At 47.9% G+C, this 14,214-nt stretch overlaps 2 protein-coding genes across 11 annotated transcripts; both read left to right on the top strand.

Annotated features, from left to right (window-relative positions):
* Window positions 1-426: 426 nt before the first annotated feature.
* On the top strand, window positions 427-13,453 carry LOC109781412 (uncharacterized). Of its 10 annotated transcripts, none has more exons than XM_073505576.1 (11): window positions 427-914; window positions 1,963-2,089; window positions 2,221-2,287; window positions 2,366-2,499; window positions 3,599-3,727; window positions 10,573-10,839; window positions 10,931-11,185; window positions 11,444-11,698; window positions 11,780-12,681; window positions 12,759-12,845; window positions 12,941-13,453. In XM_073505576.1, exons 9-11 carry the CDS (start codon window positions 12,595-12,597, stop codon window positions 13,211-13,213), a joined length of 447 nt encoding a protein of 148 aa, XP_073361677.1. In that variant the 5' UTR covers window positions 427-914; window positions 1,963-2,089; window positions 2,221-2,287; window positions 2,366-2,499; window positions 3,599-3,727; window positions 10,573-10,839; window positions 10,931-11,185; window positions 11,444-11,698; window positions 11,780-12,594; the 3' UTR covers window positions 13,214-13,453. The 10 variants fall into 10 exon arrangements, 6 of the variants coding, with proteins under 6 accessions (XP_073361677.1, XP_073361679.1, XP_073361680.1 ...); XM_073505578.1 differs by having other exon boundaries at window positions 479-914; window positions 10,590-10,839; XR_012189959.1 differs by having other exon boundaries at window positions 484-914.
* On the top strand, window positions 11,543-12,276 carry LOC141027599 (uncharacterized). The gene is made up of 3 exons (XM_073504681.1): window positions 11,543-11,698; window positions 11,780-11,872; window positions 11,920-12,276. The coding sequence occupies exons 1-3, from the start codon at window positions 11,543-11,545 to the stop codon at window positions 12,274-12,276; spliced, it is 606 nt and encodes a 201-aa protein (XP_073360782.1).
* Window positions 13,454-14,214: the final 761 nt, after the last annotated feature.

Genomic DNA, 14,214 nt, shown 5'->3' with positions numbered 1-14,214 from the left:
TTTGTCTATCGCGCTCGTTACGTTTTCAATCCCGAACGGCCCTGTAGCCTGGCCAACGTGTTAAGGCCCTTAGCACGGGCCAGAAAACAAATTATTGGGCTTTCAGCCCAACTCACGAAGCGGAGTGGAGCGAGCAAGGCGAACGGTTTTTCTGGCTTTTACGATCAATCGAAGAGCGGGAATTCACTCCGAGCAGCGGGAGCGCATGATTTTGCGGAGCTGGAGTACTAACGAACAGAGCCGTAATTTGTAACATTTTGATGGAGCGGCTCTTTACCCGCTTTCTTCTATATAATGCAGTACGCACATAGGTGCGTATTCGAGAATAAAAATTTCCCCCAAAACTAGGGTAACAGTGATGTTTTGATTCCATGTTTAACTCAAATTCCAATTCTAGAGAGCCCGGTGCCGGTCCAATCAAGGTTTGCCACTTGTCTCGGGGCAAAGGGGAGAGCCCGACATCCGACACACCTCCTCCGATCTAGCTAGGCTCCTCCTCACCCACTCCTCTTCGCCGCGGCACCTCACCCACCCACCCCTCACGGCGCCGCACCGCACCTCCTCCCACCGTCCCACTCACCACCTCCCCGCCCGCCGCCGCCGCCGCCGCCCCAGCCCACTCCCCTTCCCCGCCGCATACGGGGCGCTGCACCTTAGCCCCTCCCACCGTCCCTCCCATGGCCGCGCTCCTATGGCCTTCGTCCCCGACCCTGCTCCCGCCCCTGCTGCTCCTATGCCTGGGTAGCGCCAGCCGGCCGCCTCCGCCCTATGCCCTCGTCGCCGTGGCCTGCGCAAATCGTCTCCGCCGGCAGGCCCTCCTCCGCGCCCCCCGTGCAGACCGACGCCGCCTCCTCCTCCTACAGATGGCCGCCGCGTTGTCCAACCATTAGACGCCGGCAAGCTTCTATTTTGGGGTACTCTTTCTGATTTCGCACTCAACACTGCACAATTTGTTGTATAAGACCCCAGGGGACTTATATGGGATCATGATTCATTTTGGGTCTCGTGTAGGCAATTTATTACTACCATTCAGGGTCGATAGTAGCAACGCTTTGGGTGTTAACTTGGTTTTCAAATTGATACTGAAGGCATGATACTAACAGAGTAACAGTGTTCCTCAATCATACCTATGCTTTCTCTCTCAAAAAAAATAAAAAAATCATGCATATGCTTTTACTGCATTGGGCGAGTTCCATTCCATTTATCTCTGGTAGTAGCGGATGTAATTAAGTGGCAGGTGAACTGTCAGGTTACACCTCCTCTAATCTGCTAAATGGGTATGGTGAAAGTTTAGATAATGTCAGAGGAAGAATCAGTGGGGATTCATCTTTGAGGTCTTTGATTTCTTTGTCCTACAGTCTTGTTGTCTAGCCTTTGCTGCTATACTGAGTTCATTTTGGGCAATACACTAAGGAACAATACTACTTCAGAAGTTAAATGGTCATTAATTTTCCATGCTTGCAGTAAAACTATGTGCCACTAAGAGGACAAAATATTTAGACCCAGATTATAACGTTTGAGTTGAACAATCCTCTTCGTGCTAGCTAATCTAAGTTTCTTTTGCCTTTTCTAGTTCTTGAACGAGTTCTTCTATTCTAGTTGAGTGCCCTAATTTAAGTTGAACATTGTGAGCCCATAGTCAATTTGAGTACCTTGAAAGCACGTAGTTAATTTCTAGTTGGACTCAAATTTGTATTGTCTATGCTTGAGTTATTACACAGGAATATAATCTGCTTTAACATGGAATGCCAGTCAGTTGACATGTCTTTTTTTTTAACATAAGTTGATATGTCTTTTTTTTAACATAAGTTGATGTGTCCCTTATAATGTCAACCAGCTTGCTCATCAGGGAAGCTGAAGTAAACGTGTTACAAAAAAGCTTTAGGAACCCCTTTTCTTTGTCTCTTGTTATGCACATGGATTGTGCTACACAGGTTTTGAACTTGCCTATTTGCCTTTCAGGTCAAGATGATCAGCGCCACTAGCTTTTCTACCTGTGTGCCTGAATACGATGTTCCTGCTGTTGACGAAGCAGTGGATACATCATGGAAGAGGGAACCGCCTTGGAAGGCACCTTTCCCATCCACAGGTTTGTTCTTGTCAGTTTAATTGCAGGATCTGAAAGATGTCTTTTGTTACTGCCAAATCTGTCTCTTCTTTGGTTAGCACAACAAAGACATCCAACTATATGCTCTGATGGCTCTTGTGATGCTACTGTAGCGCTGCTTCAGTCAACTAAAGATGTTGCCACAAAGAGAGTGTCACACATACTGCAAAAGTTAATATGGTAAGAGCTGTGACTCTGAGGTTCTTTGTCACAAGCTTGGTTTTTCAAATGAAACTTATCATTCCGTTGTCCATACAGGTTGGTTCTGACAAGCATCTTGTGAAGCACTTGCAAGTGTAAATTGCTAGGCTAGAAGCAGAGAACTAAGGACCGCCTGCCATGCCTCCTCTTCCGAGATCCGCATAATTGAGAAGGACAGGAAAATTAGACAGGTAAGGTCTCTGACCAAGGATGAAAGCTTGCTTTTAACTGTTGATGATGAACCAGCTACTCAATTTGGACAGTCATTTGAGTTTTATGCATAGACTTGTCATCGTTGCCGCGTCTGGTGAATGAGCGAGCTTACAGCATGAGGTATCCTGTAAGGACCAAATACAATATAGCCATACAAATCCGGGTCTCTCGCTTTAGAGACGAACCCTAGCTACCAAATTCAATTTCTTCCTCAGTACTCTTGTGCTCATCGATCTGAGTAGAGATAGGATTTGACAAGTAGAGCCTCCTGTGTTTGCATTCTGATTCAGCATACTTGGATCGTTCATGTCTCTAGCCTAAGTAATGAAAGTAACTAATATTTCGAGCAAAAATATTGCAGAAGTTACATACTTATTCAGGAGGGCCCTGTGCCACTTATTTATGTGTATTTGGTATGTAATATTATTCTGGGTTTCATGAGCTGACTTTTCTGTCGTGTACAATACCCTGTGCTACTATTATAGTATCCTGGTTGCAAAACTCAGCTTTAACATTTGTAGTGTGTGAACAAATAATACGTATGCAGTCAGCTCCATTTTGATGTGATTTCTCAGGCATGTTAATAATAATTAAAATATATTGCGCCACTGAATTATCAAACTGGATTTGGATCTTGTTGTCTGTTTTGATGACTGTTTGCACTTGACATCACATGTGGCAAATGTACACCTGGGTGGAGCTTTCTGGTAAAACTTGCTACTAGCAGTTCCTGATCCCCAATGGTGTTAGGTTCTAATGCAATGAATTACGTGAATTATGATGCAAACTACTCGAGCCAAAATTTTCTTAGTTGTGACTTTTAATGGCAATTTTTGTGAATCGTACATTTTTGCTGATTTCTATGGAAGCCGTTTGATTTTGGGATACAATCTCGCCAGGTTCCAAAAAAATTCTTGTGGGGCTATGTTTTGACTTAAGGTTGTAATAAGATAACAGTGCTGCTTATTACTGCTTTTATATTTAGCCATGTAAAAATATTTAAATCACACTGCAGAATTGTGATTTCTTTGCTGATAATTTACTGTTCTCATGGCTGGTATTCACTTGTACGTGCAGCCCTAGGTGGGAACTACGTGCAGTTTGGTGTGTTTGAGCTTTATGGTGACAGAGCACTTGTGGATGCGCTTGATATATCTTTAAAGACGACCCTGTCAATTCCATTGTCTGGTATAGACATTTAAAAAGGTATCCAGTTATTCATGTCATCTTTTGAATTTTGTTTACAATTGTTTTGCTGTTGTATGTATTCTTGTTAGCTTGTTTGCTTCTGAAAACATATTTGTTAAGTTTTAAAGCACTGGAGGAGCAAATGGTTCTGTCTTGTCACATAGAACGCGGGTATGAACAATGGGCATGTATCCTTAGCATAGCAACATCTGTAGTCTGATTGTGAATACATTAGAATGCACACTGGAAGCTGTGAATACCTTTTGCGGGTGTCATCGACACTTTGAACAACGTTTGCTTGATAATTAACCTTTTTTTTACTCCTAATAAAATGGTCCCTGGAGCTTTCCTGGACGTCATGTAGGTTCAGTGGGCAGCCACGGATCCGACCAAATCTTGATGTTCTCCCCTGAACCCACCCTCCAAATGTATCCTTCCTTAACTATCTCCAGCCCCCTTAGAATGCTTGTCCAAGTGTAACTCATGTTGGCCACATGTGTAGCAGAGCAGAGAGAATGTCACTCTCAGGGAAGTATTTCGCTTTCAAAAGCCAGGCACAGAGGGAGGGAGTCGGGTGCTTGAATTAGATGCCATGCTCGCCGTGCGAGCATAGCAAGATTGAATGAGTGCAAGTCCCCGACTCCCGGCCCGCCCTCCTTTTTGCTCCGGGGTAATTTCATTTTGCTCCATGCCCACCGAGTGCATCTTCTCTTGGTCCTTCTGCTGTGAGCAGCGATGTCTGCAAGTCAGATTGCTCGGCTCCTCACACAAGCCTTTGGTTAGATCAAAAGAGCTCATAGCGCAAGCAGGGATTGCTTGGGCGATCGGCTTAACCATGATCTCCTTTCCTTTGATTGACAAGAAGGGTTCCAGTTCCAGCGAACCCAGGATTGTTTTCCACAAGCGGTCTCTGGTGTACTCAAAGCATAGTGTTAGTGAAGGTATTGACCATTGGTCGTTCGTTGCTGCAACCCTAGCGCCTGCATCACCACATGCTTGACGGCAGGTCTCGTGTTGTTGCTGGATATGATAGATAGACGACTTATCCCGGAAGCAGCCTCGTAAATCTGCAGGATATGACCGACCTCGGCCGCACCTTGTGATGTAGATGTTTGGAAAACATAGACAGCCAAACACACGGAGCTCGGTGTAGTTTGGATGACTAAGAAAAAGAGAGTAAAAAGGAGTTGTTTTTGGATTGACAGAAGAGGGTCGGATGTTAAGAAGATAGGTAGCTGTGCGGAGGGCCACGGCCCAAAACTTGGGTGGCATCGATGAGTGTATAAGGAGAGTAGGAATAATATCATTGAGTGTGCGGAGAGAGCGCTCGGCCTTGCCATTTTAAGGAGATGTGTAGGGACAGGAGAAACGAAGAAGAATGCCATGTTGAAGAAAGAAGTTTCTATTTTTAAAATCGTCAAATTCGCGGCCATTATCACATTGAAGAAACCGAATTGGTAGAAGAAAGTGGGTAGAAACATATTGTTTAAAGTTAAGAAAAATAGTATGAACGTCGGATTTGTTGTGTAGAGGGAAAGTCCAAACAAATGAGAAAAATCATCTAATATAACAAGATAGTATTGAAAACCCGAAATACTAGTATGAGGAGACGTCCATATATCACAATGCTAAGTCCATATATCACAATGCAATAGCTCGAAAGGAAAAGTACTAGAAGAACTAGAGGAACTAAAGGGAAGGCGCACATGTTTGCATTGCTGACACGACTGACACATCGAAGGGTCATGATGATCTTTATTACATGGAAGAGCAAATTCACTAAGTAGAGATGATGTGGTGGATGCATTGGGGTGGCCGAGTCGCTGGTGCCAAAGGTGGACGGAGGCCATCATGGATGAAGGTGGACTTGCGGCAGGAGCTCCATTGATATAATAGAGGTCTCCGGAACTATTAAAGCGAGCGATCTCCTCCTTGGTTTGAAGATCCTTCACAGATAAACCAAAGGGATCAAATTCTATTGAGACAAGATTATCATAAGTAAATTTTCGCACAGATATTAAATTTTTGATGAGAGAAGGAGCAACAAGGACATCTCAAAGTAAAAGAGGTTTTAGAGTGGAGGGTAACTCAGTGTGACCGGTGCTATAGATGGGGATGGTGGAGCCATTGCCGAGAGTGATAGAAGAAAAAGGAGAGGAGGTGCAATTTGACAGCATAGTACTCGAATTAGACATGTGGCTAGAGGCTCCAGAATCAAAGATCCAGTCCATACCTGAGGTTCCTTGAGCAGCGAAGTGGTTCATGACTTGCAAAAAGGCAGCTTGGTCCCAATGAGGAGTCGGTGAAGCCAGTAGGGGTGGTGCAGGCGATGGCGGCGGCGGTCCATGCAGCTGGTGCGGCGTGATCGAGGAGGACTGCAACAGGGGTTGCGGATGGTAGAGGCCGTTGTTGTCGATGAAGTACAGCTCCGGGGCGCTGCAGTAGGGCGTTGGAGCAGCATGGTACGCCTGCGTTGGAGGACAGGAGCCCAGTAGGCCAGGAGATCTTGTGTGTGGGCGCATGCCCGGCATCCAGGAGCCGGAGTACGCAGGAGGGGCACCGATCGGAGAGGGGGCAGTCCAGGGCATCGGCCAGGCCTGGACGAGTCCTGTCCAAGGGTCATGTGGAGGACGCCATGCTGGGGGCGCTGGTGGCGATGTGGCGTTGGGAGGAGGCGCTGGTGCAGTAGGGGGTCGCGACGGCGACGACGACGGCGATGGCGGCCTGTAGATTGGATTTTTGCCTCTGTAGTTCGGACTTGGGCGCCAGCCAGGAGGCGGCTGGATCGGAGTCATCGGCGGCGCGGCAGGTGCAGGAGACGGGGGCCGTGGAGTGGCGACGAAGACTTGAGGACGCGACTCCTTGTTGGTGATGGCGCGATCGGCCCATTGAAGCATGGAGCGCACCTCGGCGAAGGAGGGGGGCGGCCGCATCATGGGGATAAACGACGCATATTTTTCAAAGCGTTCGCCGAGGCCGACGAGGAGAACGTTGATGAGTTGCCGGTCGTCGAGGGGGTCCCCAAGCTCGCGGAGTTCGTCCATGATGGACTTGAGACGCTGGCAGTAGACGCCGACCTGAGAATCGCCTTGGACAGTGTTGCGGAGCTCGGTGTGGAGGGTGTTGACGCGGGCGTCGACGTTGTCCTGGAAGAGTTGACGTAGAGCCACCCAAAGGGAGGTGGCGTTGGTGGCGTCGCGGAAGACGAGGTTGAAGATCTCCGTGGAGACACGCTGATAAATCCACTGGATGATGGCGAGGTCGTCCTTGACCCATCGAGGATCGAAGGGCCGGGCAACGGAGCCGGGGGCGACGTGATCCAGGAGGTTGCAGCGGCCGAGGTGAACTTGAAAGAGATGACGCCAATGATAATAGTTGTGCTTTGGAAGATCTAAAGTAATGGGGATGAACGGGCTGACATCTGAGATGGTGTCAGCATAGTTGATGGTGGTGGGTAGGGTTGGAGCTATGGCGAGGGTGGAGGAAGAAGAGGCATCGGTCGTGGCGGAGGCGGCTTTTGCTTTGGCGGCGGCGAGGGTAGCCCGGCGTTCGAAGAAACCGGGCGGTGGCAGCGGCGGCGGCGTGGGAGGCGTAGCCATGCCCTAGGAACGACTAATCTGATACCATGTAAAATTATAATAAAACTTGTATATTGATAATTGGGGTACAAGAGATATATAAAGGCCTAAGTTACAAACCGACTTAGGCCTGGGTTTCCTAAACCGACTCGCTTTTGATCAACTTGTATTACAAAAAAAAAATGGTAGTTTGAAGGAAACTAGTAGCAGAATTAGAGATAGAGAGGGGGGCCTATATGCAAAGTAGCAGGGGAATTTGCAATGCAAGCAGCTGAGAGTTGACGATGGAAGAGCCGCTGACAGCGGGCCAGCATGCGGGCACGCAGCGCGGGTCCGATGGGCCAACGGACACTGGGACGGAAAAAAGACGGCCGTTGCGAGACGCTGACGTGCGGGCCAGCTCCAGGCAGGGCCCGCACGTCAGCCACAGCTGGCCGCGAACCGACATAGCCGCCCTCCGTTAAATGGGGCAGGGAGCGGGACGGCGGTTACCGTTTCGGTGCCGTACCCGTCCCCAATCCATCCCCTCGCCCGAGCCCAATCCCCACCCAATCCGGCGATCCCCACCCAATTCCGGCCGCCGCCATGGAGGAGGAGGAGGCCCTCGACTCCTTGCCGGGGGAGCACGCTCTGGTCGCGGTGCTCCGCCGCCACGCCGACACTGGCGAGCTCCCGGCGTGGGTCCACGAGGTGAACGCCTACGCTGCCAGCCCCGTCCTCCTCACCGCCGGTCGCAAGAAGATCACCGCGGCGGACGGAGCCGCCGCCTGGTACCTTCTTTACACCCCCGCACGCAAGGAGGGTTCATCCTCCCGCTGCAGCCGCACAGCGGGCGGCGCCACCTGGATCGAAGAGCGCACCAGGCCCGTCGAGAAGGCCGGCTCCGACGGCGGCTGGGTCGTGATCGGCCACGCGAGCACCTTCTCTTATGGGAAGCGGACGAGAGGCCCGGACAAGAAGAGGAGGACCGAGCGGCTCGGGTGGATCCTCGTTGAGGTCCGCCTCCCCGGCGCCAACCTCTGCTGCGCCAAGCTGTACCGGTCACCAAGGACGCCGTCTGCGGCCGCGCTGAACGCTCCTCCTCCTCCCGCGGCTCCTTCGGCCGCGCTGGTGCCCCCTCCCTCGGCCCCAGCGGCGGTGGCGGTGCCCCCTGCCCCGGCACCAGCACCAGCACCAGCTCCAGCTCCAGCCCCAGCGCTGGCCGCGCCCGCCCCTCCAGCCCCGGCACCAGCGGCGGTGGCTCCTGCACTGGAGGCTCCTGTCCCCGCTCCAGAGGCTACTGCACCTGCTCCACAGGCTGGTATCCCTGCTCGAGACGCTACTGCACCCGCTCCGGTGGCTCGTGTACCCGCCCCGGTGGCTCCTGCAGCAGCAGCAGTACGCTCTCCTCTGGCTCCAGCAGCAGCAGCACGCTCTCCCCCAGCTCCAGCAGCAGTACCGGCGCCGATGGCTCCTCCAGCACCCGCAGATTCCAGTCCGGGCAAGACTTGGGTAAAGGTGCTGGTCTCCAACTTCCCCACCAGGCTTACAGAGAAGGGCATGTCAAAGCGGGTCCACAAGTTGCTCCTGCCCACTGAAGGTGCCTTGGACTCTCTCCCCGCCAAGAGGAGGCTGCTCAGCTGCACTGGCTGGCTCAGCATCAACCCTCTCGAGGGCTCAGCTTAGCTTCCTTGTCTAAATAGTGAAAACTCTGAATGTAATCAGTAGCTTCCTTGTCGTTTCTGTAAAAGGATCGTTTGATTTTTGCATTCTATTCAAAGTCTTAGAAATGAGTTGGAGGTCAGTGCACAATGCTGAACTTGTTGTGTGATTCATAATATCTTGGCTTTGCTAGGGATATTATTCAGTTACATATTGTTTGAATAAACTTCTCTAGGGATGCTGTTCATGTTCTTAGCAGCAAACAATGGTTTCAAGATTGTGAAATGTATATGCTGTCTTGGAGGAATGGCTGGGTAGCAGTATGGATGAATACTGGGAGACCATTTTTGACAATGTAGATAGATATAGTTCTTGACTGCATTGCTTAAAGAAAAGTAGAAAGCATTCTGTGTGTGTTGGTTATGCCGAATCTGTATATGTGCTGAAAATTCAGTTAAATTGACTTTACTGAAAAATTCAGTTTAATTCAGTCACCTGCATCTAGCTCCATCTAACATACTGCATCTAACTCATCTAGCGGAGATTTGGTACATCTAAGATGTTCCTTTGTTTGACAGGGATTTCACTTGGTCCAAAGTAATTAGGAGAACTGCACATGTTTGTATCTCCTATCTGTACTCATTCATGACTCTGTTTAGGCAGTCGGCAGTAGGAGTTTTGACAGTAGTTTTCCTGTTGGAGTAAATGCAAAAATGAATGTCTTTGTGAATGAAAATTTTCAGAAATGCTCTTCATCTAAATGTTCCTGTTGTAAATGAAAATGTAGTTCGTTTCAGATAGATTGCTGAACCTAACTAGTGCTCTTTTCAGGCTTGTTTTCAAAATAATAAGCCGTGACCTACTAGGGGAAGACAGCTGTTGCATTTTGCAGTGTCCCCGTGTCCCCGAATGGCTGTTTTTGAAAAATGCCTATGTGTATCCCCGTCTTTCCGTCCCCGTGTTCGTGCTTTTTAGGGGAAGACAGCTAGCTGGCTGTCTTTTCTCTGCCTTACTGTCAGGAAGGATTTGGGGATGTACAGTATGATGAAATGATGGCACTTTGCCATTGGGTTGTGCTTGTGCTGAGAAAATTGGAGTACTGCTTGTGCTGTCATACTCCGTGCAATTTGTAAAACTGAGAAGTGTACTCCTCGAGTCATTTTCATTTTGAAACTGAGAAGTGTACTACTGATAATTTAGACTGAATGTTTTTACTGTACACTAATGTTTTGGTCAATGTCATGCTGTTCCATTTGATTTGACACATTAGTTAACTGAATTTTGACACAGTGGTTAACTGAATTTTAACCCAGTAGTTAACTGAATTTAGTTAACAAACTAGAAAACAGAAAAGACTAGACTGCATGGAGTAGTAACAAATTCACTTAACAAACTATACTGCATTTAATTTGAATAATACTCCAGCAATATACCACATGATTATAAACTACAACAATACATTGGTTTATACTCCAGCAGTTTTCAGAACCTGAACATTTTTAGTTAGTAGTTCAAAACTACAGCAATATACTCCATGATTATAAACTACTCCATGTATACTGATCATGGAGTATTGTTTCAGATCACTATAATATGAAAATTATACTGAAAATTCCACTAGGATTGCACTAATTTGTCAAACAGTTTCATGGAATCAGCAGCATCCGTGGATCAGGACGTTGGTGTTTCTACCGAGCCAAGGACCAGATCAGGAGTCCAGGATGGTGGGTGACGGCTGAGCCGTTTGTCAGAATGGATGGTGGTTCATTCTGGAAACCCTGGCCGCCTCTCTCTTCAGCTGGTGCCCCCCTCATCTAATGGTCAAAAAATCACGCTCGTTCTGCGCCGGTGGTTCCTGGTGAAAGAAATGGAGGATCCTAGCATGGAGTTCCTTCTCGATGCTGTAGACAGGTAAGTGCTATCGGATCTGCAAAGTATTTGAGGATTTCTTGTGCGTCCCATCTGACGGGCCTTGGTCGCCGCCATTGCCATCCTTTTTCAGGTTCCCACTGTCAGAGCAGTTTGCCGACAGCCATGAGCACCTAGGTCCAGTTCCTATCGTCTTGTTGGCGAACAGCGGAGCGGGAATTGCCGTCCCTGCTGACTCAAATGCTGGGTCTGGTTGCAGTCAGCAGGTCGACGGCGACGGCGCTGATACGGCGCGAGCTGGAGTGCGCTGTCGCCCGGATTCATCCCGGGCGAGGTGGGTGCAGTCCACTGACAGAGTCAATCCGCAGGCCCCTGGGTGGACAAAAAGGTATGAAGCCAAATCATGGCGTGGTTGGACTGTATCTTTTGCGCTGTGACTGTGCGTTCGTCTGCACTACACATATTCAGTCAGAATTTAGATTATTTGTGTGATCGTTAGTACAAGTGAATATATGAACTGGTAAACTGAACCGTTTGCAGCCCTTCATTATCGATGCCTGCTTACCCTTGAATAAGCACATGCATCACGCTGTCAGCATTTTTTGTTATACCTAGTTTGTTGAAATTTTATTGTCGGGGATTATAGATTACGGCTGGTCAGTGCGCCACCAGACCGGACACCATGCCCTTTTCGAATGAGTGCTATGGAGCAGTCAATTCGCAAATACGCAGAGAAGTAGCGAAGATGAGAATGTATGCCACCGTTCACAACAATGCAGCCAAGCGAGAGAAATGGAGCAGGGTTAAGTATGAGGTGAACATGACCCAAGGCCAAACAGAGTTTACATGCGAATGTGGCTACTTCGAGCACACTGGGATGCTATGCAGCCATGTTTCGAGGGTAACTTCCGTTGACATTTATATTCCTTTAACATGAAATGTATTTCTGGACAAGAGAGTTGAACATGCTGTAATATGACAGGTCATTGATATACTTCATCTCAAGGAGATCCCTGCAAAGCATATAGTGAAGCGGTGTACGAAGGACGCGAGGGGCATACTTCCCAAACTTCTGGTTCAGTGCCAGAAGGATAATTCAGTTAACTTATCATTTCCGTGTAGGCACTCGACGGCTCGACGCTTTACCTGAAAGCCATGGAGGTCGTGCGGATGGGCGGTGCTAGTGCAGAATCGTTCGATCACATGTTTGGTGGTCTGGAAGCTTTACTGGTGAGTGGCGCACCTTTAGCAGAGAAGAGGGCTGGTTTGGGTTTTGAGGACCGCATGGCCGGATTGACTCCTGGCACACTACCTGACAATGGAGAGATAGCGTATGTTGAAGACCGCGGTGCTGATCAATGCATTAGTGCTGGAAACTCTGTTGGTGTGAATGCTCTCCATGGTCTAACAGCTCCAGAAAAGCAGAGGTGGTCGGTAGACCAACAAATAGCAGGGAGAAGGCAGCATACGAGGGTCTGAGTAAGCAGACCAGAAGCATACGATCGACGCGAGGGGCACAAGCGGACTACCTGCCCTGAGAGGGGGGATGCACCCAAGAAACCACAAGGCTGGGAAATGCAAAAATTGCGGTTTGGAAGGGCACCGCCGGACCACTTGCAGAAGGCACATCTCGAATTCAAATTTCGAACTACTTGAGATATTAAATGCAAGTACTGGTAAAACAGGTGGCAGAGTTGCACCGCGGTAAGCAGTACAAGAGTGAGTGACCGGCAGCCGCCTTGGTGCCTTTCACCATTGTTGTACTTTCAAAACGTTTTGAAGCTAGCAGTACTTGCAATGGCGCCTTCGTCTGTTGAATCAGCAAGGAGTGGCACCACAAGGATGTCTGAAGGCAGTGACTCCGTCGGAGAACTGGAGATTCAGGTACAAAGATTTGCGGTTCTAGTGGCAATTTGCCACTGCATCCGGTTGATGATATTCTAATGACATGCCGTTTGCAGTCATCTGCCTCTGCTTACATGGAGTCGGCGTCGAGCGCTTGGAGTACAACACGTCTGCCGGCAGAAGGAGGCGAAGTGGGGGACGAGGTAAATCGGCATCGTACTGTCGCTAGTTACAGGGACAACGGCAGTGCCGTCCTGGTTGACATTCTTACTAACAAAAGTACTAAATGCATTTTCAGGGAGAGGTGATCCAACGGGCCGGCTGTGGGATTTGTGTGTTCAAGCAGGAGATGGGCGATAAAGTCGGCCAAGATTTCGGTGAGGAAGGCTTCGGCGATCATGATCCAGCTGCCAGCGCTGAGGTCTACCAGGACGGGGGCGATTCTGATGTGGAGAATGGTTCCCATGCAATGGCCGCGGGGGAGGAAACTGAATCCGCTGAAGAGGAGGAAGTGATCAGCAGGGTATCTAAACGGCGGCGTACTATGGCATCAAGGCATCAAATCGAATGAAATTTATGCAATTTTCTGAATTTTCAAGGCATGAACAACTCCCTTCGTGCCTGTCAGTTGTTCATCCTTTGGGATCATGTAATTGCGTGGTTAAGAAAATTTGGTGTCGTTGCCTGTGTGCATGGGACGGTTTCGCAAAATGTTTAGATGATAACCTCTTTATTTTTTTTATGTTTCTGTAATGACTGATGTCAGGTGTTTGTTTGGAAAGTCAAGAAAAAATATGGTGACGAGGAATAACTTATTGGCACAGGTTGAGTGGAGTTTTGACCTTTGATTAGAAATCAGGGTGGGCATTAATTAAGAAAATAACAAATAAAAAACTAAAGATGGTCCTGGTTGATTAAAAAAACTTTGTTACTAGATTAAGTTGACTGGTTGTCTCAAGCATGTAGATACGGTCGCAAACGCGTATGCGGGCATATCCATGCGCATGGTCCCATCTGTCAGTGAGTGGTGGGCCCAATGCTATGCATTTTTGCACAAAGCCCCATCATAAATTTTTATTTATGAAAAAACCCGACCAGATGCGAAATTAACAAAATAAAACCAGATGTGAAATTAACAAAATAAAAAGGGGCACAACTAGGGGTCGAACCGGCGACCCATAGCTACGACAAGAGCCAATCTTGCGAATCCAATGACCACACTCGGACGTGAAATATGGATAACAAATTTACATATACTGTGCACGGACGCATGTGGAGCTTAAATTCTACAAAATGATGAATACAAACATTTAGTAAACATTTATAAATACTCAATAGTTTAAATTTTAAATTATGAATATTTTTAATTGTACAAACATTGAACTGTGTAATTGTGTGAGTAGTTGAAATGTTTGTATAATTAAAATAATTTTCTAATTCTAGGTTTTAATATATTTGTATTATCTAAATTTTACATTTTTTATGATTCACAAATATTATTTAACTTGTGAACAATTTTAAAAGTAGGTTATTTTGTTTGGATGTAAAATATTTATAACACGCGAATATTCT

Source organism: Aegilops tauschii, chromosome 7 (assembly GCF_002575655.3).
Source record: "Aegilops tauschii subsp. strangulata cultivar AL8/78 chromosome 7, Aet v6.0, whole genome shotgun sequence".
Lineage (NCBI taxonomy): Eukaryota > Viridiplantae > Streptophyta > Magnoliopsida > Poales > Poaceae > Aegilops > Aegilops tauschii.
This window is presented reverse-complemented; position numbering and strand designations above follow the sequence as displayed.